General features: G+C 51.7%; 7 protein-coding genes across 7 annotated transcripts in view; 3 read left to right on the top strand and 4 right to left on the bottom strand.

Annotated features, from left to right (window-relative positions):
- BBA_07883 (geranylgeranyl pyrophosphate synthetase AtmG, putative) overlaps positions 1–1562 on the bottom strand; it is a gene marked incomplete at both ends in the record, with an annotated part of 2256 nt that extends 694 nt beyond the window's left edge. Inside the window, 4 exons of the mRNA XM_008602980.1 lie at positions 587–738; positions 795–896; positions 949–1285; positions 1317–1562. Coding sequence (XP_008601202.1) covers positions 587–738; positions 795–896; positions 949–1285; positions 1317–1562 — 837 coding nt within the window. The remainder of the gene's footprint in view (positions 1–586; positions 739–794; positions 897–948; positions 1286–1316) is intronic.
- Positions 1563–4304: 2742 nt separating this feature from the next.
- On the top strand, positions 4305–5920 carry BBA_07884 (uncharacterized protein; the record flags this gene model as incomplete). The annotated part of the gene is made up of 2 exons (XM_008602981.1): positions 4305–5199; positions 5745–5920. The coding sequence occupies 2 exons, from the start codon at positions 4305–4307 to the stop codon at positions 5918–5920; spliced, it is 1071 nt and encodes a 356-aa protein (XP_008601203.1).
- Positions 5921–8235: 2315 nt separating this feature from the next.
- On the bottom strand, positions 8236–8664 carry BBA_07885 (uncharacterized protein; the record flags this gene model as incomplete). The annotated part of the gene is made up of 1 exon (XM_008602982.1): positions 8236–8664. One exon carries the CDS (start codon positions 8662–8664, stop codon positions 8236–8238), a length of 429 nt encoding a protein of 142 aa, XP_008601204.1.
- Positions 8665–9470: 806 nt separating this feature from the next.
- On the top strand, positions 9471–10769 carry BBA_07886 (hsp20-like protein; the record flags this gene model as incomplete). The annotated part of the gene is made up of 1 exon (XM_008602983.1): positions 9471–10769. The coding sequence occupies one exon, from the start codon at positions 9471–9473 to the stop codon at positions 10767–10769; it is 1299 nt and encodes a 432-aa protein (XP_008601205.1).
- Positions 10770–11289: 520 nt separating this feature from the next.
- On the bottom strand, positions 11290–14404 carry BBA_07887 (MCM2/3/5 family protein; the record flags this gene model as incomplete). Its single annotated transcript, XM_008602984.1, has 3 exons — positions 11290–13148; positions 13197–14063; positions 14122–14404. The coding sequence occupies 3 exons, from the start codon at positions 14402–14404 to the stop codon at positions 11290–11292; spliced, it is 3009 nt and encodes a 1002-aa protein (XP_008601206.1).
- Positions 14405–14774: 370 nt separating this feature from the next.
- Positions 14775–15526, top strand: BBA_07888 (clathrin adaptor complex small chain; the record flags this gene model as incomplete). The annotated part of the gene is made up of 3 exons (XM_008602985.1): positions 14775–14886; positions 14971–15202; positions 15286–15526. The coding sequence occupies 3 exons, from the start codon at positions 14775–14777 to the stop codon at positions 15524–15526; spliced, it is 585 nt and encodes a 194-aa protein (XP_008601207.1).
- Positions 15527–15753: 227 nt separating this feature from the next.
- Positions 15754–23918, bottom strand: BBA_07889 (calcium-transporting P-type ATPase; the record flags this gene model as incomplete). Its single annotated transcript, XM_008602986.1, has 6 exons — positions 15754–17202; positions 17642–18820; positions 18888–20178; positions 20706–21198; positions 21255–23703; positions 23760–23918. 6 exons carry the CDS (start codon positions 23916–23918, stop codon positions 15754–15756), a joined length of 7020 nt encoding a protein of 2339 aa, XP_008601208.1.
- Between the last annotated feature and the right edge of the window lie 873 nt (positions 23919–24791).

Here is a 24791-nt window from a genome sequence, read left to right on the forward strand (position 1 = left end):
GAGTGCGTGACTCGCTTATCTACGTGACTTGCTTGTCTGCGTGACTCGCTTGTCTGCGTGACTTGCTTGTCTGCATGACTCGCTTATTAACCATGTTATCTAATCTAAGAGTTCTTAAATCAATCTAGTTTCTTTTATACTACAATCTCGTACTATCCTCTATAGGTAGCCTAGAGTCTCTCTCTATCCTCTAAACATATAATTTCTCTAGTAGCCGGCTTAATATTTCGTTTGGGGTTTTGGTACTACTCTCTAGTTCCAAGACTTCTTTGTTAATCTCCGTTTGCAGTTGCTGTAGAGCCTTTTGGGTGTACTCGAGGCTGTCCGACTGCCGTAAAAGGCGTAGAATAATGAGTTTGTGTTCCTTAGATGAATGCGAGTTTATGTGTCTCTGAGACAAGAGATTTTGTAAAAGGGTCCGTGGCTCGCCTGTTAGAGATCGTAGCGCGTGTATTAAAGGCATAGTATATTTCCCCTCGTCTAGATCTTCACAGAAGCCTTTTTGAATAGTATACTATTAATGCATAAGCGACAGAAAAGGTAAGGATCAAATAAGTTCAAACTCAAAATGCCTTTTTTCTCTTACCTCGTCTGACAACAGATTTTGGTAGTCGTCTCTGATGGCAAAATGGCGGCCGAATAAAAAGACAAGAGAGTGCATGCTAGGGACGCTTGCTCCATTGGCCGTAGTAGCCACCGTCATCAAATTAAGAAGCAGGTGAAACAGTCCGCCCGTTTCTATCATATACTTAGGTCGCATTCATAGTTGAGGCTGTCAATAGGTGGTAGCTTACTGTTATCTAACGCCCTTAGATAGTCTTCTTCGGATGGGCACTGGAGATTCGTTCTCCAATGGAGGTCGTAGCTCTGGCCGACGTATAATACTTTCAAGTGCTCTAGAATGATGTCGTGAGCAGAGGTTCCAGAAGTAGAATAGGAGATACATACCAAGAACCACTTGCGCGTATTCCCGTCCGAGCTTTAGTGCCTCTTCTACGGTTTCAATAATCGTGTAGCCGGCGGAGTTGATTGTCTGCGCCTTCCCATAAATGGTGTGCGTTGCTGGCAACCCTCTGCGCAAGATTGAGCCATCTTGGATATCATCCAATAGTAAAGATGCCTCGTGTAAAAGAGTGATTATCTTTTTAATCGCACAAATTGGCTCATCTGGGAGCTGAAGCCAGGTGTTAAGTGCATCAATGATTGCGTTCCTTGTATCCTTTGCTGGTAGAGAGTGGATATACCGGGCAGGACCTTTGATAACCTGACCAAGTAAACAAATGGTCTAAAATTTTGAGCAGCTGCGTGGAACTTACCTCACAATCGAGTGGAGAAAACTCGCTCAGAAATACCGAATTATTCTGGCCCATCTTCTCTGAAGCAGCGCTTTTGGGGACGGCCGGAGGTCGGTTCGACTGCTCATAGCTACCCACACTCGGCATATTGATGCTTGAATAATTTTCCTCGCGCGATTGAACTTTCTGAGCTGCAAGATTGAGAGTTTGTAATCTGTGATTGTGCATATCGGTTGATTCTTCATCCAGGCGCAAGTGGCTAAGCATGTTATAGATCTTGGCAATTCAAAGGACTGTTGTATCATGGAAGCTTTGCGTGGTCTGTTCCTTAGCTGACTGAATATAGAAAGCCCACAGTTCGTGAATAAGCCAATAACTTAGGAGAAGGGTGCAGTTAGCGAAGCCTATCCATAGAAGATCGGCTACAAGGTATATTAATACTCCGTGATGCATCCCGATAATAGAAGACGTATAAGGCCCTTGAATCCTTTTGCTGTTTATTTTGAGCAATGAAATAACATCTTTAAATACTGTATCTATAGGAGATATTACTTTATCTTCGTCATAAACTCCTGTACTATGACGCAGCAACCATTACGATAAATGATAGTTATAACACGTCATGTCGTTTTATCTTACGACATTCTATTGTATATTACTAATCTAAAGTATAATATTGCTACAAAACTTTTCAACTTGTTTTATATAGCAATAAGTGGTGTCGTGCTTTGATAGGTAGTATAGAGACTGATTATGTCGGGGTCGCTACCTTGAATTCTACTTTTGATAGGCTAAACATTAAGAAGAGACGGTCATATGTTGCTCTGACGTCAATTAAATGACCAGTCATCTAGTACGCTCATAGGTTTCCATCATAGATTATCAAGCAGAGACTGTCATGTGTCTATCTTACGGAAGGAGACAGACCAGTCAGCTAATGCACTAAGGGAAACCCACTATAGAGATAGTTATATATATATCTAATAGCAAGAAACAAAACGTTTATCTCATTTACTATAAGACACCGTCATAGAGTATCAAGTAGAGACATACAGGTGTATAATTTAATAGCAAGAAATAGACTAGCTATCCGATATACTAATATAACCCCATCAAATAGTATAAAGCGGAGACACATACGTGTATATTTAACACCAAAGAATAATGAAACTGGCTTCTAAGGCACTAATGTAACCCTATTATATAGTATCTAGCAGAGACACTTACGTGTACGTCTTTCGGAAACTATTTAGACTAGTCTCATTAGAGGCTAACGCGATGACATAGCGTAGCAGACGGCGGAGTTATTGTCCGGCAAATATACCGGGCTGACTTCGTTAGATGAGTTCGCATTGTTTTTTCTGCTTCACACATCATTACAGGGGGTTATGGTTGTATTGCTAAAAGAAGTACAGAGTGGGAACAACTACAGTATTTCGGTTCCACCTGTTGATATAACGCATTTTATAGTAATACGATGATTTCTTCTATCCTACGCAATTTCGAAATAGAGTCTAGCAATGTAGCGTGATGATGTCTTCATAGGCGTAGAATGTCAGACTCATCTATAGCAGTCAATCAACGTCTTGCTAAGGGTTAGCCCTCAGAGTCAGCGGTGACTAGGGCATACTGAGGCAACGCTATTTATCAAGCCTCTACCTTATTCAATATCACGGCTAGTTTCGACAAAGTATTTTCCATCAGGGGATCTTTCGAAAGTAGAATACCATCATCAATTATATCATAATACGCCCAACATCTGTCATCTAATGGAACCTGATACTGTCTTACATCGAACACGCAGTTTCTTACATTGAACACGTAGTTACTAGATGTCCCCCTCATCATGACGTGGTAGTCTCGGCCGCGACATCTCGGTCATTACAGTGTCGGAGTAACAGTACCGGACGTGACAGTGTCGGACGTGATGATCTTGGACGTGGCTTTCTTAGAAGTGGCAGTCTTGGACGTGATGATCTTAGACGTGGTTATGCTAGACCACAGTGGTCTAGTCTCTTTTGAATTATATATAGTATGCCTTGACCTTGAAAAGATGAGTCCGGACTCGTTACGCTTCTCGACAATTGTGTACTTCCATCTTCCATTAGTATAGTTTCCTTCATCCGGAACGAGGTACGGACCGCGCACAGTCATTATTTGGACTATAACAAGCAGGGAGGTCGGCCAATCGAGGTCTACAACACAGTCTGCCGGTTAGTTCCCCAACGCATACACAGAACCACCGGCTAAAAGTTTGACTGAGTAGCACATATTCGTTATACACACGATTATAGCGAAATGACCAACACCGCAGCCGTGATGAGTGAGGTCTCAAACCCTCGGATTCAGTTTGCCGCAACTGTCGGGGGTACAACGCCTAGAGAGAAACAAGGGGCTGCGCAACTGAAGGCAGAGGCGCATCTTATAGAGCACGAAATGGCAATAGCAGCAACCGCAGTAGGGAACCGAATCGGGGTACAAACTACATGGTCACGCGAGACAAGCGGTTGGCGAGCCCTGGGAGCGTTGGCAGCCGCGCGGTTAATGAGCGAGGCGGAGTCTACAGAGCACCACGATACCGAGGCTGCTTCTTATGAAGAGCAAATGCCAGGATATGGCGCAGTTAGCTTTGAAAGGTATGAGCAGTTGGCGTTGAGAGACTACTCGCCTACGGAGAGCGAGTATGCGAGGGCAATAGACGTTCTCGGAGGTTTTTGTGCTGGTCATGTCCCGGTGTATGATGATGTAGACCCGTCACATCACATTGTCGGCGATTTAGTTGATGCCGCGCATGACTGGGAAGCAGAAGCAAGCCGTCTTGTTACCATGGTGCGACCGCTGAAACTTGATAGCTTGAAAGACAACAGCATCAGGATTAGCTGCGATGAATGGAAAATGGTAGCAGAGATAGGGACACGGGGCCTATTTGTGGGCTACCTGGCGTGGACATGCCCTTCTGGTCAAGTGTCCTGCTGTGAGGTGCTTGGTCGAGCACTGATGAGCACGCTAATGGCCGACTATGTCGGAGCCGTGGATGGCGAAATTGCATACGCCTTTCAGCCCTGGATTGACGACATCGGGGCATCCTTGGCCAGAGTAGCGACGACGAAGCCTAATGAGTTGTACGCACTGGCTGTAGCGTTCGCTACAATTGCGGGAGCCAAACGCAGCGTCAACAAACGCAGCTTCAAAAACAAGCGTCAGGTACATGAGCCAAATAGCGAAAGGCACAAGGATGAGGATGGAGACCACATCATGTGGATGGTACGCTGGACGGATGGCGCGGGCAGCCCCTGTCTCGTACACTACAGGCGGGTATGGCGCTGTCGATGGGGCACTGAGAAGCTCGGTGCCTTCGACTGGGCATTTCCGAGTGTATTTGTTTACAATGATATATGCGACGTGTTTGCCGACGTTCAAGTGGGTGAGGCGATGAACTCGGTGCTGTGGACGGCAAGTGCCAGGAATAAGGGAGCAACTGGAGCGCTCAGTCGTGTGTATGGCGACTACGTCATGGCAACGACTGTCCCTGACAATGACGAACAATTTGCCTCGTGTGTGAGGATGTACTGCGCCGGTACCATAATGTACGAGGCACTTCCGCGGTACAGCGGTGCAGCGGACAAGACGCGAGTAGCCGATTGCAAAGCAGCAACAGACTTGGTCGTCACGGTTTACGGGACAGAGGGCATGGTGCGCTCCTGGAAAGGCGACCCGGTGAAAGAAGTGACATGGGCAGAGTTCACGACCATGGGTGAGCAGATCAGGCAGCGGCTAAGGCCATACGTCAAAGAAGACACAGCCCGGTACATTGAAGGCCTGTTATCGGTGCTGAGGTTGGCATACAATGGTATGGATGATGCCGCGGTACAACGTGCCATGTTTGAGCTGTACACTTCCGGGTGTGAGCGGCTTCTCACGGAAGGGGAGCACACTGTAGGGTGGATCTTAGCAGAGATCTTTCATTGCTGGCACATCGAATTACGTGCAGTGGTGAAATGGGCACATTATGCGGATTCGTTGCTGCCAATTGGTGCAGACAATTACGACGGTTCAGTCAGCCCGCATTGCTAGTCGCGAATTAGAATAGACAGTATCTTGGTTCGCTGAATCACACACATTCTATATCCAGAGATTGTCATTTTTTGACATGCTTCAAGTTGAACGTATCTCACACATAGCGTAGACGTGCATATATGTGTGTATAGTCTACAATTGATCAAAGGGCTAAGCTAGTAAATTATTGTCTATCTGTGGGAGAAGGTATCTCTGATAGGTGAACTTGGCTAATCCCTTGGGTATAGCTTAGCATTCTCCTTGATGAATACCATGATTGTGTCGCCCCAAAGAGGGGGGCAAGAGAAGCAACGTTATCCCGAGCCGAGCAAGACACAAGCAGTCAGCGAAAGAAGAATCTGGATAAATATGATGATGTTAATAGAAAGATAGGTACCTATCTGGACGTGGCTGACGAGGAGGAGAATTCTGGTCTGAGCCAGCCAGTACCAGGCCTATCTGACAACGATATTCCACTTCATTATGAACAACTGGTCCTGGAAGCAGCGCATACTCGTTATCATAAGCTGCCTCTGTCCAAGCACCAGCATCAAGGAGTAACCGCATAACAGCTGTACGCCCACCTTCGGCAGCAAAACTCAACGCTGTTCGGCCAAAGGTGGTTGGTCTATCGATGCTGGCTCCATTATTAACGAGCAGCGACACGATGGCCTCTTGGCCCTTTCTGGCGGAATGATGCAACGCTGCCATGCCGGTTCCATCAGTCTTATCAGGGCAGACACCTTTATCAAGACTCTTTCGCACTATGGCACCTTGTCCGTTTCTACAAGCATGGGTTAGCGCGGCTACACCTTTCATTCCTTTCTAGTCAACGTTGATAGTAATGCTATCAGAAGCGAGGGCAAACTCAACCACTTGTTCATCACCGGGACCTACGGGAAACCTGCCCCGATGGCGCTTGTCAAGCAGTAGCAGAGCAGCTCGCGCCTCAATCTGGAGCGGAGCGATCCATGCGATGGTGTATGCCTCTGGATCTAGCAGGTTTATGGCGCCAAATGATCAAGACTGGTGATGAGGAAGTGCGCATGAACATGACTATCCCAAAATGGGGGCAACAGAACTGAGAAAGAAACGTAGATGCACAAGTGCGATGAGTGCGGAATTAGAAGAAGGCTACGGGTTGCTTAGCCCAGCCCAGTGAGGCCGCAGTTTTGGCGTGTGCTTATCATTTGTGCATATTCGCTGCGGGCAGCTAGCTGAGCTTCACCACATACAGGGCTCAGACTTGGAGAGATGCTGTGTCTTAACTCACAATCGTTGAAAGCCAGTCCACCTTCTTGAAGCATTACTGTCCCGGCGACATGATGAGGTATAAAATAGCTGACGCCAGCAGATTAGCCGGTGTTGTTTCTGTGAAGTTCGAGGTACTTTCTATGGCGTGGACGAATGGAGTACAGCATCGCAATAAGCGTCTATCAAAATACATCACGGTGACATCCTCCCGTTGACGCTACCAGGATGGCAGGCGATTGCTTACTCGACATCGCTTGAAAGATCGGTATCGATGATGAAATTCTGTTTGACAGTGCGGGTTGAGGTTCCAGCTGGGAGAAGGCGGATAGTGGTGCAGACGATCTTTGAAGCGTCGATAATCATCAGTGAGTTACAGCACACAGTGGGAAAAAGACGCCCTGCTGGACATGGCCTAGTTGCTTATTCGACCTGACCCAGTATGGAGTTTTACCAGTGAGTTTCTAGAGTAGGATGCACCAAAACAATAACAACAATAACCACTGTAAAATAAAGACGTTCAAAGATTATTCAAGCCACAATATCTATGTAGAGTATTTTCAAGTTAACGCATATACTCATGTACACTGTCAACCGATGAACACTCATGAGGCCGCCAGTGTAATCCATCACAATGGTCAGGTCAACACGAAGCGGGCGGCCGGGGGACAAACCATAATGAGAATGCTCAAGTATCTTGTTTCACATCAGCAAAGTGGTGGATCTGCATTTCTCCGGCGTCACAATACACAGTCATGCTCATTGCCTCCATCCATACCGAGTTGCGAGTACAACCTTGAAGATCATGATGTATTCCGTCTTTGTCTCTGCGAGACCTGTTATAAGACATGACCCGAAAAAATGCTGCCTAATTCAAGTTTTATTCGTGCATCCTTAGTTTCTTTTTATTTTATTTTTGTATATTTTCTTTTCTGTATGTGCAACTAGCCAGTTGTTGTCTCAGAAGTCTCCTTTCCGACGCGGAGCATCGGCGACGACACCGACAGCATCCTGTGCGGAGTACACGTATTTGAGTCAGACCTTTTGGTCAAGCGCTACGGCTGAAAGGTAACGCGCACACTACGGAGTATATAGACCTTAGTTGGTTAATGCTCGTACTGAGATCAATGCGTAGTCTTTTGCCAGTTGGCGTGACAGTACAGAATTCCGTTATAATGAAATGGCTATGATTAGGATAAGACTGCTGCGATTTTGCAATCATCTCATACTTGATGCGCATCTCGTACGGCTGCATGCATGTTGACAGCTGCATCATCGGCAGAGCCGCCATGCACTGCTTCATCACCACCTCGCATCGCTTCAGCTACAAGAATGCATGCCCCTGCCATCCAAGTGTGTTCAGCTGAATCGCCGCGGTGAGCTAACCACTATTGGTACAGCACTGTGTTTCGGCGCCCAGTCCTGCCGCCATTCCCGCAATATCACAATCTGATGATACATGTTTCTCATGACGACCATGTACTCCGTAATCCGAGACACGATATATGTATTCAAGTAGCACCGTCGTCCAGCAGTATAAGAACCCTTGGTCAGTACCATCATCTGGGTTTTACTGGGCGCTTCATTCTCCATCCAACTTCCCCTCCTACATTCTCAATTACATCTACACAAGCTACACAGCCCAGACACCATGAAAATCACAACCATCTTCATGACCGCTCTCGCCGGTCTGGATCTTGCTACCGCGGCGGCGGTGGCGGCGCCTCCTGAGATACAGAGCCTGGAGCAGCGACAAACATGTGCGATCCCTAATGTCGGCTGTTACGGCCAACGGGACTGCTGCGGTGGTCTCAAATGCAATTTTAGGCAGAGCTGCTGCAATCGCGACGACGACGGTTCGCGTGGCAAAGCAAAGAGACAGAGGTGTGGCTGCTGTGTTAAATAGAGGGGGGAGCTGATTAGCATTTCGGAAAGAGGCAGTCGTTGTAAGGAGTTCTCGAGAGAGTTTAAGCTCGGCCGACTGTTGTCGGGTTACTACTGCCTTGGCAAGCATAACAAACTCAACAAAGATAGCATATTGAAGATTTTGTTGTTGCCGCATCATATACTATTTTCCTGCTGTTGTCTGTGACTCTCAAGTTTCCGCCGTTTAAGGTTCGAAAAAGGTCGAGTTTCCAAGACTCGAAACCCTCCACCGGATAAAGCACCCACCAATGTTACTCGCCGCCTCGTGAAAGTGGTAATTAGTAGTTAGCGCAGTGTGCAACGGGCATTATCCCGACAACAGTCAGGAAAAAAAAAGAAGAAACACCAGCCAATACGTCATCTTCACCTGCGGTCATCGAACTACGCCTTGAAAAATTCAGTACGAAAAGTTTCCTACCAGAAAAGTTTCCCTCGGTCCCGAAACCACACCACTATGCCCGGAGGGATCGGGGCCGGGGAACAAGGCACTGCCGCTATTCGCCCCCCGATTTATTCTTGGCTTGCGTAGGCCCGTAGGGCTGGCCGCGCGGCTTTGCCAACCTAGTGAGCACTCACCTGCGCCGCAAGCAGCAACTGGGACTTTTTGGGCATGTGGCGAATGTGCATTAAATTGTTCGTTTGACCAGCAACAGTCATTTTCTAGTCGGTTCGATTACGTGCGTAGACCGATCTTTTCAGCCGCTGAGGACCCCCGGCTGCCTAGAATTGCGTGTTTGACTTACACGGTTGAGCGGCTGCCTACCTGTTGCGTGGCAATTGCGTAATGCTCATTTGTATTTATATGTGGTCCATGACCAGTCGGACTCTCGATTCTCTTTGACCTTTTCTTCTTCAGAGTATCGCTCTATCTCTAATTCTTCAAACACCAATTCTCTTACACTGCACCAAATATATTCGACACAGGAAGTTGATACCGAAATCATGGCCCCCACGCAACAACCAAACTCGGACGCTGCCGCCTTCTTTGAACAGATGATGGGTTTGGACTCCAACCGTTTTGGCGCTACCAGCCGTGGTGTCGACCATAGCGGCTCCGACTACACCAGTCATCCTACCTTTTGGCCCGGCTTCCCCTTTGGCCGTCCTCCTCATCCTCCTCCTCCCCCTCCTGGACCACCAGGCTCTGACCATCCTCGCCCTTCCAGCCCTCCCGGCCCTGGCCGCCCCGGTCGCCATCGTCATCACCATCCTCCCGGAGCTTGGGGTTGGGGCGGCCGCGGAGGCGGTGGTTGGACTGTAGATGATGGCGACTTTTACTTTAGCGACGACCATCACCGGGGCGATTACTGGGGAGGCCGTGGCTACGGACGCCACGGCCGTCACGGACGTAGTCGTCGTCACCAGCATGATAGCGATGAAGAGGGCACCCGCGACAGACCCGTCAGCGTTGCCGACGAGGAAAAGAATACCAGGTCGTCTGACGAGAAGAAGACGAATGCTTCAGGAGATGAGAAGAACGGCTCTCCCGATACTGTGAGAGACGATGTTCCCGATCCCGATGAAATGGTTCCCGAGTACGAAGAGGCAAACAAACATCATCACAGCGAGCCCTTCACCGGCGGCTTCGGTGGCTTCGGTGGCTTCGGCCGCGGCTGCGGAGGTGGCCGTCGCGGCCGCGGCGGTCGCAGAGGCTCACACAGTCGCCGCAATCACAACGACCGCAGCGGCTGGCCCTTTGATACCACCGCTCCCGGCGCCGGTCCCAACAACGCCTTTAGCTTCCCCGACATGATGCGCGGCCTCATGAGTCACCCATTTGTGCAGCAGATGGGCGCCGCCGCCGCGCGCGGCTTCAACGTGGACAACAACACGACCGAAAACCACGACGACGACGACGTCGACTCCTTCTCGCCGCCCGTCGACCTCTTTAACACGCCCCGCGCCTACGTCCTGCACGTCGCCCTACCCGGCGCCAAGCGCGAGGACATTGGCGTTCACTGGAACGCGGAGCACGGCACGCTCTCCATCAAGGGCGTCGTGCACCGCCCCGGCGACGAGGCCTTTTTGCAGTCGCTGCACTCGGCGGAGCGCCGCGTCGGTGTCTTTTCGAAAAAGGTTGTGCTGCCACCGCGGGCCGTGGGCGCCGCGAGCGAGCAGCAGCTGAAGGAGGACGTTGACGCCGAGGGCATTGCGGCCAAGTTGGACGATGGCGTCCTGGTCATCATGGTGCCAAAGGTGGAAAAGGAGTGGACAGAGGTCCGCAAGGTGGACATTCTGTGAGTATACCTTGTGGTACGGATTTCCTTGATATGACAGCACAACCATGGAAAGATGGAAAAAAGAGAAAAAAATGAAAAAAAAAAAATGACATTAATGAAGCCACAAATGGGACAGATTATAGTAGCTTTATTTCGCTCAAGTTAGAAGACGTCGAGAACCTTAATGCGGAGGACAATAAATAAATAAACTTCGAATAAATTGGCAACGCTCAAGACTAGAAGCACACATGATGTGATGATGCGTGCTGCAATGCGCGTGAAAAGAGAAATTCAAAAGTAATCAGCAAATTGTACTTGGCCCATTTACAAGGATCTATAGAAAATAGCAACAGTACATTATAAACGCCGTGACAGAATATTAACCACAACTATCTCCATCTTGACCAGCCTGATGCCCCTCGTGATCCCAAACACGTATGAACCTCTCTCCGAAAAATGTTTCCAACTCAATTCCGCTTTCCTCATAACAGTCATTCATGGTATATCTTGCATGCATTTTACATACTTTCAGCTCATTCATCTCAGACCACAGCAGTGACTCGTCGGACACTTCTTCTAGCACCGTCACCAGTGATGGTGATGGCGTTCTCCGCCTCCAGTGCCCGCATGGCCTCAGTGAAATCAGCCTGCTCAACCGGGATACTCGAGTTCTCGCCCAAACGGCGCGCCACGTCGCTCCATCGAACGGCATTGCCCGCCGAGGTCATTTCATCGAGTAGTCGAAGAGTTGCGTCCTTGAGCTCGGCCTTGCGCTTGCGGTCGACGGCGCTGGTGCCCTCAGTTAGGAGGCTCATGTCGATGCGGCCCTGAGCATCAGTGGCGGCAGTCTTGAGCGCGCTCTGGATGAGACGGTTCGCTTCCTGGACGTCTTCGCGCGTGACGACCTCGGACAGGCGCATCTTGGCATGGGCCTCGGCGAGACGAATCATCGACTCGAGCTGTCGGGTGGTGGCAGTAATTCGCTTCTCGGCAGCGCGGACGTCTTGGCCGAGAGCACGCATGGCAATATAGCACTCAACGAGCTCCTTGCCTGCCTCCTCAGAGATCGTAGGCTGGATATTAGAGCGGGCATAGGAAATGTACATGGTGAGGAACTCGACGGGAAGAATATCCAGAGAGGATGGGGCAGACTGAGGCTTGTCTTCAATGTACAGAGACAGTAAGTGCTTGGCCAGACGTCTGTCCATCTTCTCATCGACTTGGTCCAGCATCAGATACACAAGATCGAAACGGGAAAGAAGCGTAGGCGGCAGGTCGATGTTCTGAGGCACCGACATGTCGGGGTTATATCTGCTACCAATGGGGTTGGCAGAAGCAAGAATACTAGTTCTGGCATTGAGAGTGGTAATGATACCAGCTTTGGCGACGGAAACAGTCTGCTGCTCCATCACTTCGTGAAGAACGGAACGAGTGGCGTCGGACATCTTGTCAAACTCGTCAATACAGCAGACACCACCATCAGATAGGACCAGAGCTCCAGATTCAAGGACGAGCTGCTTGGTTTCAGGGTCACGAGTAACGTAGGCAGTCAAGCCAACAGCCGAAGAACCTTTGCCACTGGTGTAGACACCGCGCGGAGCGATTCTGTGGACGTATGCAAGAATCTGAGACTTGGACGTCGAAGGATCACCACAAAGCAAGACGTTGATGTCGCCTCTGTATTTGGGGCTACCGCCTTTTTCAAAGGTCTTGTTTGTGCCACCAAAGAGCTGGAGCAGTATGCCCTTCTTGACATCGTCTAATTCGTAGACAGATGGGGCGAGAGATCTAGAGAGAAGGTCGTAGATGTCTTCTCGCGCGCCAGTTTCACGAATCTTTTGCTCATTCTCCGGAGAGATGGTACGAGTCTCTTGAATGTCATTTGCGCCTCTGTCAGCGTCTTCATCGCCCTCGACGCCGAGGGTTGATGCGTCGACGCCCATACGCTTCTTGTCTACCTTTTGCACGTGAAGAACGTCGACATAGGTCTTGTACACACTCTTGACAGCGCGTTGACGAGGGTTCACGCGAACAGGGCTGACGCGGAAAATGCCAGTAAGCTCGACGCGGTCGCCGGCCTTGCAAAAATCGACCAGCTCATTATAAACGCAGACAGACACCGAGTGGGGTGTCTGGCCTGCAGGCACAACATCGGGGGTCTCTTGTAGCTTGATTACCTGCTTATCCTCGAAAGAGCAGCGATTGTGAACAATTTGCATCGAGTTTTTAGAACTGCAGATACGGCGGGGACACTCGGTGGGTTCGCGAATTTTTCCACGGTCGAGGCCGACGTTGACAGAGTGGTTGCAAATGTTGCATCGGAAGAAGGCATCCTTCATATCAGGAATGACGGGAGTCGTACGAATGACGAGTCCCTTGACGCAGATAAGGCGGTCCATGTCTGAACAAATTAGCTTCAGTCAAAAGGGACGGAAGTTGAGCAACATACCGGATGGGTTGAGATCTCTCAAATTGGTCGTCTTATCCAGGCCAAAAGGACGAACAACGTAAATGGACGAAGCAACCTGGTCTTCGAGCGAGGGCTGGGGGTCTTGTGTTGGCCGGGGAGTAGCAGGCTCATCTGGTCTATCAGAGCTTGGAAATACTGGTTCCGAGCTCTGTCTGCTCTGCTGAGACTCGCCCTGCCCGTTGCTGCTCTGAGTTGGTCTGTTTCGATCCTCAGCACGGGCAATCTCAACCATGAGATCGTGCACAGACTGATCCATGACAGGAACGATTTCTTGGGGATAAGCCTGGATCTGGTGCCAGAGCTTTCTTGTGGGAGGGTAAAGATTGAGGTCGGAGATGTCAATGTAGAGTCGCGTAGTGCCAAGAAGAAGCATGTTTTCAAGAGCCTCCTGATAAGGCTTGACCTCGGCGTCTGGGTCGGCGCGCACTTCCGCATCTGAGAAACCGTCACGATACAGGCGGTACTTTTGGGTGAAATTGCGTAAAAACTCTTTGAAAGCCGCGAAAGTGTCATCAATAGAAACCGTCGTTCCCCAGATGAGACTCTGGCCTTGTCCACCAAGAATGTCGGCCTCGGAAGTGTTTGTGTCGCGATTAGCGTAAGAGGGAGCATCGGAACCGTCAACAGGGCCCTCGCGAACAACTCGCCCGCTCTCGTCAAGAATGACACGGCGTGGCACACGAGGGGTCCGAAGAGCATCGGAGTTGATGTCACCACGTCTGCGCGAGGCAGTACTGCCGGCGTCGGACCCGAGGAACAAGCCACTGCTCTCACTGCGCAGTTCGGATTGATGTCGTAGTGAGCGTCCAGGGCTCGAGCTCGGGTCAAATCTGAGGGGGGATGATTCTATACATCGAAATATTAGTTCTGAGGATGCGCAGCAGAAGACACAAAGCAATCATACCTCCGAGAAGGGTGTGTCTAGCTCGAGGAGTAGCCTGGTCGTCCACGACCGACTGTGTGTCGCTCATCTGGAGGAGCGGTGAGCTCGGAGGAGCATCATTGCGAGCGTGCGTGCTTTGGCTGTCCGTCATCTGGCGCAAAGGCGACGACACGTCGCCTATGGCATCGCGCTGGACATCACCACGGCCGGGCGACGAGGGCACATTGGCAGAGGACTGGCGCGCAGAGCGACGAGGTGTCGCAGACTGCGAGTTTCGTTGCCTACGTTGTGGCGGCGACGACATATTTGAGAGGACGATTTGGAAAAAAGCGAAAAGAGGAAAAGGGATTAAACCAGGTCTGATGGAAGAGATGCAATAATTTGTTTGCAGCACCCAACGAGGGGCAAGGGAGCAGCAAATCGGGGCGGGTCGCGTCAGGCACGTATAGATGGGGACGCGTAAAGTACTTACTCAAGACGCGTTTCCCATTAACAGGCCAGATGCTGTGGCCCGTGCGCACGCGACATCAAGACCGGGACGGCAAAAGGTTATGCCGCAGATTGCGGGCTGGAGGGGCTCGCAGGGACACCTGGTGAACTTGCTAGTGCGCCATCATGTGTGGCAGGCAATAGCTTCATTGACTGACCGATTGACCACGTCGAGCCCGCCCAAAATGTCTCCCGGAATGACCCTGTTCTCGGTCCAGGCCATCCTGGTCCTCAGTACCGAAGACGGCTCAAGAATATTCGCCAAATACTTCACACCTCCCCACGCCACTTCTACAGGTAACAATGTGCTTCCACTCGTGCCCCTTGTCCATCGAAGACCTTCGCCGCACAGTCGACTGACGTGAGCTTCCCTTGTCGCAGGTGCTTCTGTAAACCCCTACCCCGATACCAAGTCACAAAAGGCCTTTGAAAAGGGTCTTATTGAGAAGACGGCCAAGCAAACTGGCGATATTATTCTCTACGACAACCGCATCGTTCTCTACAAGCCCGAATCCGACGTCATGATCTACCTTGTCGGTGCTGCCGACGAGAACGAAGTTTTGTTATATAATACCCTGCTTGCTTTCAGAGACTCTCTGCATCTGCTGTTCAAGTACGAACTCGTTTTACCGCTAATTAGCTTCTGCGCGCCCACTCGAATGCGCGTGTCAGATAATGCTAACCACTGCTTTTTAGACAATCTGTCGATAAGCGCACCATTGTCGAAAATTACGATCTTGTTTCGCTCGCAATTGACGAGATTGTCGACGACGGCATCATCCTCGAGACGGACCCCACGATTGTCGTGCAGCGCGTCAGCCGCGCACCCACTCAGGACCTCCAAGTCGGCCGCATTGATCTTAGCGAACAGGGTGTCAACAACCTGGCGCAACTCGGCAAGTCTAAACTCGCCGACTGGCTGCGACAAGGCTTGTAGTTTCAGCTGTGAAAGTATACTAGACGTCAGTGGGCGAGCGACCTTTTGCCTTGGTGGCAGAACACAAGAAAAACGAATATTAAGGCATCACGATAAAGGGGCAGGGGCAGGGTAATCAACCGACGGCAAAGAAACTGTGTCCGTAAGGTGACGACGAATTTCGCAGGGCGTAATACGCTATCTTTTAGAGGGTATGAAAATTATATTTGTCTTCTATAATGGGTGCATCACGATCTAAGTTCCGATGCTGCTTTGCGCAAGCGATTCATGACCGCCGCCGCAATGTCTAATTCTCCGTCTATACCGTCGACAAATATCGTGTCGGCGCCTCGGCTATCGAGCTCACGTAGCGCCGCAAAGAGCCCTTGGGCAATTCTCTTTGCGTCCTTGCCCAGGTTCACATCAAACAGCTCGCCAATCACTTGGCCTCCCGGACCAGCAAGGTCACCTGTATAGACTTCATATGAAGGCTTGTCGATTTCCGGAGCCACAGGTGACGCCTCGCGCCAGTTTTTCACCTGTAAGCCGGCAGCCGCTTCCCACCGCTCCGTTCGAATGACGCCGATCCTTCTCGCCGGTCGCGCTCCGTCGTCTTGCGGGTGGCCATGTTGTGACGCACTCGCGGCCTTGATATCCGCAGGTGCGATGCCATTCTGGGCAGCGTCATACGACGCTTCATATAATACGACGTGCGCCTTGGGGCTATAGTGCTTATATTTCATGCCGGGCGCTCTCGGCGCCGCCTTGCCCTCTTCGCTGTGATCTTTGTATGCTTTGACAACGTGCTCCCAGCCGGGACAGCTGCGCAGCTCATCCATGCTGATCCCACCCGGACGCAACACAATCGGCGGGTCGCACAGCCCGTCGACGACGGTGCTCTCGACGCCGACCTGGCTTGGCCCGCCATCCAGGATGAGCTCGATGCGCCCGTCCAGGTCATGCCGGACGTGGTGCGCCGCCGTCGGGGACGGCTTCGTCGAGGCGTTTGCCGACGGCGCCGCCAAGGGCACTCCCGCCAGCTTGATGAGCGACAGCGCGAGCGGCGATGACGGCATGCGCACGCCAAACGTGGCCAGCCCGGCCGTCACCTCGGGCGCCAGCCGCGACGGCTGCGCGTTGGGCAGCAGTATCGTCAGCGGACCTGGCCAGAACCTGTCAATCAGCGCTCCGTATCTCTCCGGGAGCCCATCGCGCGCCGCGGCATCGGTGCCTGTCAGGCGCCGCAGCATCTGCAGGTCGCAGACGTGCACGATGAGAGGGTTATCCGACGGGCGCCCTTTGGCCGCGTAGATACCCTTGACTGCCGCGCTGCGCGTCGCGTCGGCTCCCAGTCCGTACACCGTTTCCGTCGGAAAGGCTACCGGCGTGTCCCGGTCTCGAAGGTGAACGCCGGCTTGGGCAAGCGCTTCGACAGAGCCGCGCGACGAGGCGGCGTCGCTCACGCACCACTCCTCCAACCGGCTGGGACCCTTGGAGTCGCGAAAGTGGCCCAGCTCTAATCCCCGCGCGGGAATTCTGACGACGTGCGTCTGCATGGTGAGCGGCGTCCAGGCCAGGCGCGATCGGAGAGCAGTCGATATAAGTCGACGGACCGCAGTGGTGATGGCCAGCGTGAAGTTTGCTGCTCTTGTGTTGCTTTGGGGCTGGACGCCTGCTGCCGCCACCTGCGCGAACAGCTTTTCAATAGTTTAGGTCTTGCTGAGTGCACTCTCAGAAAGTTTGATTCGATATTGAATTGTAGATGAGTTGTGAGTCGGTTTATGACTCAAAGCAAAAAAAATTCATGATGCGGCTTGATCCGCTTCACTTTTTAGTGGAGCATTCGAAGCCTTTGGTTGTGTGTATTTGCATTTTCACATCGGACTTCTTATCGGAGGAAACTTTCCTAGTTCATGGCTCGAGAATTTCCAGACGTCGTACAGCGCAACGTCGGGAGTCTGATTTTCTCTGATATTCTGGAAACCAGGCTGTTCAGTGTTGTCGAATCGCGGTATGCCCAAGTATACGGTAGAGCACAGTTGATCCCCAGATATCGTACTTTTATTTCTTCTATATTGAACCGATGCATTTTTCTCCGTCTAGAAACTCCGTCGCGTCCTTCTATGCACGACGCACAAGGGCCCTTGCCTTTTTCTTCTCATCCTCAGTCAGCGTCCACTCGATGCCGTCGTCGCCGTCGAGCGCAACCAGTTCCTCCCACTCTTCGTCTTCCATGTTGGCCACCATCATGAGCTGTGTCACCTTGCCAAACTCCTCCCGGATGCCGTAATGGCCCTTGGCGACGATACTGACAATGGCCGAAAAATCGCGCTCGATACGTATGGCGCCGTAGTCACTCGTCTTGCCCGAATAGCTCAGGATTCTCTTTTCCAGAACCCGGGATAGGTACTTGGCCGTCGTTTCCAACAAGATACTAAACGTGGCTGGCGTCATGATGCGGCCGATGGGTTTCATCAGCATGTCCCAACCGCGCTCAAATCGGCGTGCCACCATCTCGTTGGCCTGCTCCGGGTCTTCCTCGTTTTGCTCAGCGTACTCGGCGAGTTCCTCCTCCGTCAGCGTATAATCGGCATCACGGAAGGTCTCGGCAAGGACCGGCCGCAGGCGTAGCTTGACGACCCGCTCGAATAGGACATTGATTCCTTCACCGAGCAATTCGGTGGATTTTGCCAAGAACGTCCTTTGAAGCTTATGCAGCTGGTTCGCGACCATGATGGCGTCTTTCTCAAAGGGAAAAGGTCCCTTTAGCCCCTCACCCGGGACTGCAATGGGCGAGTTCTCCTCGGAGAGTGTTATGCGACCCTCAATTATCCTGTCAAGATAGCGATTCGCTGTGTCCAAACTGTTTATGAGGACAATGAATTGAACTATTTTGTCTTCTGGTGGAAAACCACCTTGTATTACCGGCTTTGGATAAGTTTCATCACGCATCTTGCGTTGTATCATACCAATGAAGTCCGCCGACAGAATTCGCTCAATCGAGGGAATCACGTTTGATGCCACGTCTCTCTGGGACGTTGAAATGGACTTTTGTATCGTAGAATTCATGATGTACATGACATCATCCACGGCCGAGATAATGTATGGCGCCTCACCTGATATAGGTTTGCTCATCTTCAACGACAGTCCTGGCGGATACTCGTCCAGCTGAAACGACTTTTCTACAGACCGTCGAAAGAAGAAGCCCGTCATGATATTGTATGGTGACACGAGCTTCCCCATAATCTTTTTGTACAGGTTGGATCTGATTATCACCTCCGCGGTCGGCAGCGTGGAATCATCAGAGTCGGGAACCTATCAGATTATTAGCCCAGTGTCTAGCTGGTATCTTTTGCACTTTGGTGAGATTTCGTGTACTTACAACACATTTACCAGAAATGAACCTCGTGTAAAGTGACCAACGGCCAAGCATGACTGCGATTTCGCTCAGCAAAGCGTCCACTTCTTTCATATTCACGCCTTCATCCTCACTGCCGCGGCCATCGGTCCCTGTACCCACTGCTGGCGAGCTCATGCGCGGAGTGTTGCTTCGTGATTGTGGTGGCAGAAAGCTTTGTACCAAGAATGAAAATGGATAGCTCTTCACATCAGTCATCTTCCTATCCAGGCTGCGCTCGTCAGCCCAAGTGTCGAGAATAATGCCGCCCTGCACATCTGCTTCCATCTGGAGCCTCTCGATAACGCGAACCATTTTCCCCGCGCCATAGTGTCTCTCCACCAAGCCTCCATGGCCTTCGACAATTTGCGCAATGTGCTCAAACAATTTTGTGAGAGCGTTGGCATAGAAGAAGCCGTCTTTGCGTGTCTGCCCACCGATACCGTCCTTGAGCGTCGTCCTAGCTGTCCCAGCGACACCCTGGCATACATATTTCCCATATACGTCTAGGCCGACTTCTGTGCGGTCGATGAGAGGAAATAGCTTGAAAAATCTAGTGACTTTGGTCCCGTCACCGTCAGCGGCGGCCTTTTCGAACTCGCGCAGAAACAATGTGCAGAGGCTCTCCTTGGCGTTTTCGAGCGTCGTCCACGGCGCATCCGGCACCTCGACGCTGGGCACAATCCCCGCGGCAAAAGAGCCCTTGATAATCTCCTCGGGAACATAGCCCGCCCTGGACAGATACCCGGCGGCCGCCTCCCAGTCTTGCGGAGCCCCCATGGAGCCCACGACGCCGTGCACGCAGGCCTTGAGCTCCGCCACCTGTTCCACCACGCGCAATGTATCCTCGACGCGGCTCTTTTCGAGATCCAGCTTCTTGACCTTGCTGCTCAAGTCGCCCGCCGTCTCGGCGGCCGTGGCCAGCATCTCGTTGCCAATGGAGCGTGTGGCAATGACCTGGGAGCCCAGCCCCGCGCGCAGCATGTCCAGCCGGCCGAGGTCCCGCGAGAGGTCCGTCTGCGAGGCAATCAGTTTATCGAGGCGTCGGGTGATGCCCGCTTCGCGGACATGCAGCGCATCGAGGGCGGCTCGCACGTCGGCCAGCGTGGCGGCATTCTCGAGCCCCGCAACGGCGGCGGCATGGTGGTTGTGGTGTTTCGCTGAGGCAGTCGTCGTGTCGTCGCTGTGGGCGCGATTGGCACCGCTGTGCATTAGAGCGGACATTGGCGCGGATACGTTTGGCTGGAACCGCGCATCGCTGCCGAGCTGGCCCGTTCTGTGTTGTGTTAGAGTGCTTATGAGTTTGGCGGAGAGAAGCTCTTGATGTTGGCCTCGCTGCCACTCCAGCAGCGGGCCGTCCAGGCTGGCTGGTGGGCTCACCCTACCCGGAGACGACCCATTCAACCGTCGACCCTCACAATGCTCGTAGCAACGCAAATAAACGGTCGACCATCCGTCAGTCGGAATTTAGCCTTTCCGATCTAATTGGCTTGATCCAAAATCACGCACACGAACACGAAATGTCGAAGGTGCGTGAGACAATAGGTGTAAGTCACGTTATGCATTATGGGGAGGTCATGGGCGCTCAAGTTTCAGCATCACAAACTAGACTCACCGGCCTTGACCGGTCAACACAGATACAAAGTCAATCAACGCACGTAAAGTGTGACTTTTAACATCCGAACAGATAAATTGATACCACAATTGCTTTGCGCCACCCGATTATGCAATAAAGCTCTAGTCGCCATCTAGTCTACCTATACGGCTTGGCTATAACCGCTCACTAAACGCCGTTGCCCGTACTTTAGATATTTCCTCAACTCGTCTGCCCAAAAGACTGTGCTACACAGGACCATCAGACGAAAGAGATCGCCCAAAGTCAACGGCACAGTCTGAAAGACTTCCTGTAGCGCTGGCAAATAGATGACAAGAATCTGGCCCACGATGCTGAGTGACACGGCCCAGTTGAAAAGGTTGTTGGAAAAGAGGCCGACTTCGCCGCGGAGAATCGATTTACTTTCAGACCGGCAGCTCAAAGCGTTGAACATGTCAAACAGGACGAAGCAGGTAAAGGTCATGGTTGTGTCACGACGCGTCACCTCGCCGTCGGCAAGCATTTCATGGCTGTAGATGAGCATGGTTCCAACCATGATAATAAAGGCAGATGTCAATACGCGCGTAATGACACCACGTGTGAGCACAGGGTCATTTCGTTTCCTTGGGGGCTTGTTCATAACGTCTGGATCAACGGCTTCCACGCCGAGAGACTGGGCCGGCGGACCGTCCATGATGATGTCTGAGAACAGTGTTAGCAAGGCAACCTCAAGGGTGGGCTAGAGTGCTTCGACTTACTGATCCAGAGAATCTGCATTGGGTTCAGCGGATTTTTGAAGCCAAGCAAGGTGCAGAGAAAAACGAGCGATAGACCAGCGGCACTGGTGGAGAGCTGAAATCTGAGGAAATTCTGAATGTTACTGAATATGCCCTTGCCCTCTTCGATGGCGCGCAGAATGGTCGAAAAGTCGTCGTCAGTAAGAATCATATCCGCAGCTTCCTTGGCGACGTCGGTGCCGTGACGGCCCATGGAGATACCAATATCGGCCTTTTTCAGTGCCGGCGCATCATTGACGCCGTCACCAGTCATGGCGACGATATCGCCTCGAGACTGAAGAGCGCGGATAATTTTGAGCTTATGATCGGGAGTCGTTCTAGCGAAAATAGTCGTGTGCTGCATAGCATCTGCGAGAGCCTCATCCGACATTTTGTCAATCTCGTCGCCTCGCAGCACTGGCCTGACAGTAGTCTGTCCAGCAGCATACGAGCTGGCAGTAGCGATATTCATGCCCAACTGCTTGCCGATAGCGAGAGCCGTCATTTCGGCATCTCCGGTAATCATAATGACTCGGACCCCGCCGCGCATGAGTCGTCGGATAGATTTGCCAACGCCGGGCCTAGGTGGATCACTCATGCCAACAAGTCCAGCGAATGTTAGGCCCTTGAAGGCCTCCTCTCCGGGAAGAGTAGGGGACGCTTCCATTACTGGCGTGCTGCTTCGTGCGCTAGATCGGCTGAAACGCGAGACAGGCCCACTGGCAAAGGCAAGGACGCGGAGGCCCTTTGAAGCCATTGATTCCGCGGCTTGGAGTGCTTCTTGTCTGCGAGCTGAGTCGAGAACGATTTCTCGACCATCCTTGTCAAGGTATGTGTCACAGGCTGCAAGAACCTTCTCAATGGATCCTTTCATGTAGGCGTATTCCTTCTCTTGACCAATGATGACGCCCATCCACTTTCTGTCTGAGCTGAATGGGATATCATTTGCACGGGGCCCGACAGATTCGCGAGCATCGTGCTCTTTGAACTTGTCTAGAAGGTCCATCATGGCAACATCGGTGGGCTGACCGGCCCATCGTGTAAAAGATGGAGTATCACCTCGACCTAAAGTCGACGACATCACAGCAAGAGATGGAACAGAGCCTTCTGTATGGCTATGCACAAGTCTTGCATTGTTGGCAATATTACCAATGCGTAGGATTCTAGAGGCGGCCTGAGAGAGGCTGGATTCAATAGCTTCAGCTTCCTCCTCAACATTGATCACCTCTCGGCCAAAATACCACATCTCAGCTGTAGTCATATGGTTGGTTGTGAGTGTACCCGTCTTGTCTGTGCAGACGACATTGACAGACCCAAGCGTCTCGACCTTGGGCATACGGCGTACAATGGCATTGTGTTTTGCCATGCGGTGTACGCCCAGAGCGAGAGTAACGGTAACGATGATGGGGAGACCTTCGGGGATGGCGGCGACAGCCAAGGAAATGGAAATGGTGAAAATTTCCAACAACCTCTTGCCCTGGAGTAGGCCAACAAGAGAAATGAGACCAATGACAACAAACGACGCCTTGCTGAGCTGCGAGCCTAGATCATCCATAGAGAGCTGCAAAGGTGAGCGAGGACTTTCGGTCCCAGACACACTTGTTGCAATCGCACCAAACTGTGTGGCCCCGCCAGTGGCGAAAACGATACCCTGACCGTGGCCAGACTTGACCAAAGTTCCCATGTAGGCAACGTTTTCCATGCTTGTGGTGGCATTGGGCGCGAGCGAAGAGTTGGAAATTTCATCGCCAAACTGGGGCATGACGTGGCGACGCTTCGCTTCGGCACCGACGCGAACAGGATCGGTTTCTCCAGTGAGGTTGGAAGCGTCAATTGTAAGATCGGCGGCCTTGATAACGCGAACATCAGCGGGGATGCGGTCGCCAGTGGTAAATAATACCAAGTCGCCCGGCACTAGCTGAGAAGCCATGACCTTGGAAGAAGTGGCATCTAGAACGCTGTCTTCGGGTGTCTTGGTGCCGGGAACGCCGATGTCTTGAGCATTCGTGATGTTGGAAGGCAGCGCGGGTCCTTTTGGGGATGAAGACTTGTGCGACGAGCTGCGCAGGAGGTGAGCGTGATTTGGAACCAAATGATTCAGTGCTTCAATTGATTTCTCTGATCTGTATTCTTGTATAAAGCCAACGCTGACAACAATAGTAACAGCGACTGTGATGCTGATTGCATCGTCGGTATTTCCCAGGAGCAGCGACGCGCCGGCAGACACCAACAACATCACAATCAAGGGCTCTTGGAATTGCTTAAGGAAGCGAAGCCAAAGAGGCTCCGGGTCGTCGTGGGGGATCTCGTTGGGGCCATAGCTGCCGAGTCTGATGAGACCTTCGTTTGGGGTAAGTCCGTGAGTGAGGGAGGTACGCAGGCGGGCGGCGGCTTCGCTCGGGGTCATGAACGAGAATTCATCTGCGACACTCTGCAAGAGGGTTAGCTAACTGAGTAAGAAGAGACATGGAGCGGCAGGAAACTAACACGGGCATGCGCCGATGTGGTTCTGGCGTGTCGCGGCCGAGACGTTGGCTGATCATAGTCGGCGAGCTCAGAGCCTGGGCCAGTGATGGTTGGCATTGACGAGGTTGGCAGCAGAGTGCTGTTGTCTGCACGGCCCCGTTCAGACCATGGCAGTGACATGGTTGCACTTGGCACGAATCGGCGCGAGGGGAGTTGCGGGAGCGTCAATCGCTGTGTTGCAGATCTCGCGATATCATGGGGGCTGATGAACGACGTGTCGTCTTTGACGTAAGTTGAAGCGCAGGGGGGAGGGTAGTAGCGCGCTGCAGAACCTGCTTTGCCTCTCTTGATTGAAACGGGTAACAAGATTACAGAGGGCGCAGACCAGACGGGGTCTGGATGAGAAGCAGACCGAGTCGCAGATGTTGGGAAACAGAATATCCGACACTTCGCAAAGGAGAGTCAGTCGCAAAGGTTGAATGCTGGGTCAGTATTTACCAAGGATACCTAGGATAGGCCGACTGGGCGGTCCCTTTTTGGTGGGGCGGCAAGGGGCCGGAGGCTGCAAGGCACCTAATACTAGCAGCCTAAGCCGAGCTGTGCGTGGACGACACAAGACGAGATGCTGAGGTACGGTATGCCCTTAATAAGCAGAAAGGGCAGAGGATGATGTGATGATACTGCTGAGCCTAGATTGTGATTTTCTGCAGCTGCAATTAAGCGTCATGACTGCACGACTTGGCCCCGGAAATAAAGTTCTGGTGCAAGCTGGGGCTTGATCCCTGGGGGTTTCTGAAGAGATGTGTAAAGTGCGATCTGACACGGTAAGCAGCTTCTGCTGGAATAGGAACTGAGTTTCGATTTGAAAAGATTTAAGAAACGATTTTTGAATTCATCTGCATTATACATAGCAAAGAGGCTCTGATAGATAAGATGTACAACATGCAGCACTGTCAGGTCTCGGACGAGGCAAGAGACGCTAGGCCTCTTTAGACCTCTTCCACGCTGTAATAAACATCACGATTCACCACACAGGGGCCGACCGGAGCTGTT

This window comes from Beauveria bassiana (genome assembly GCF_000280675.1).
Source record: "Beauveria bassiana ARSEF 2860 unplaced genomic scaffold BBA_S00029, whole genome shotgun sequence".
In the NCBI taxonomy this organism is placed as follows: domain Eukaryota; kingdom Fungi; phylum Ascomycota; class Sordariomycetes; order Hypocreales; family Cordycipitaceae; genus Beauveria; species Beauveria bassiana.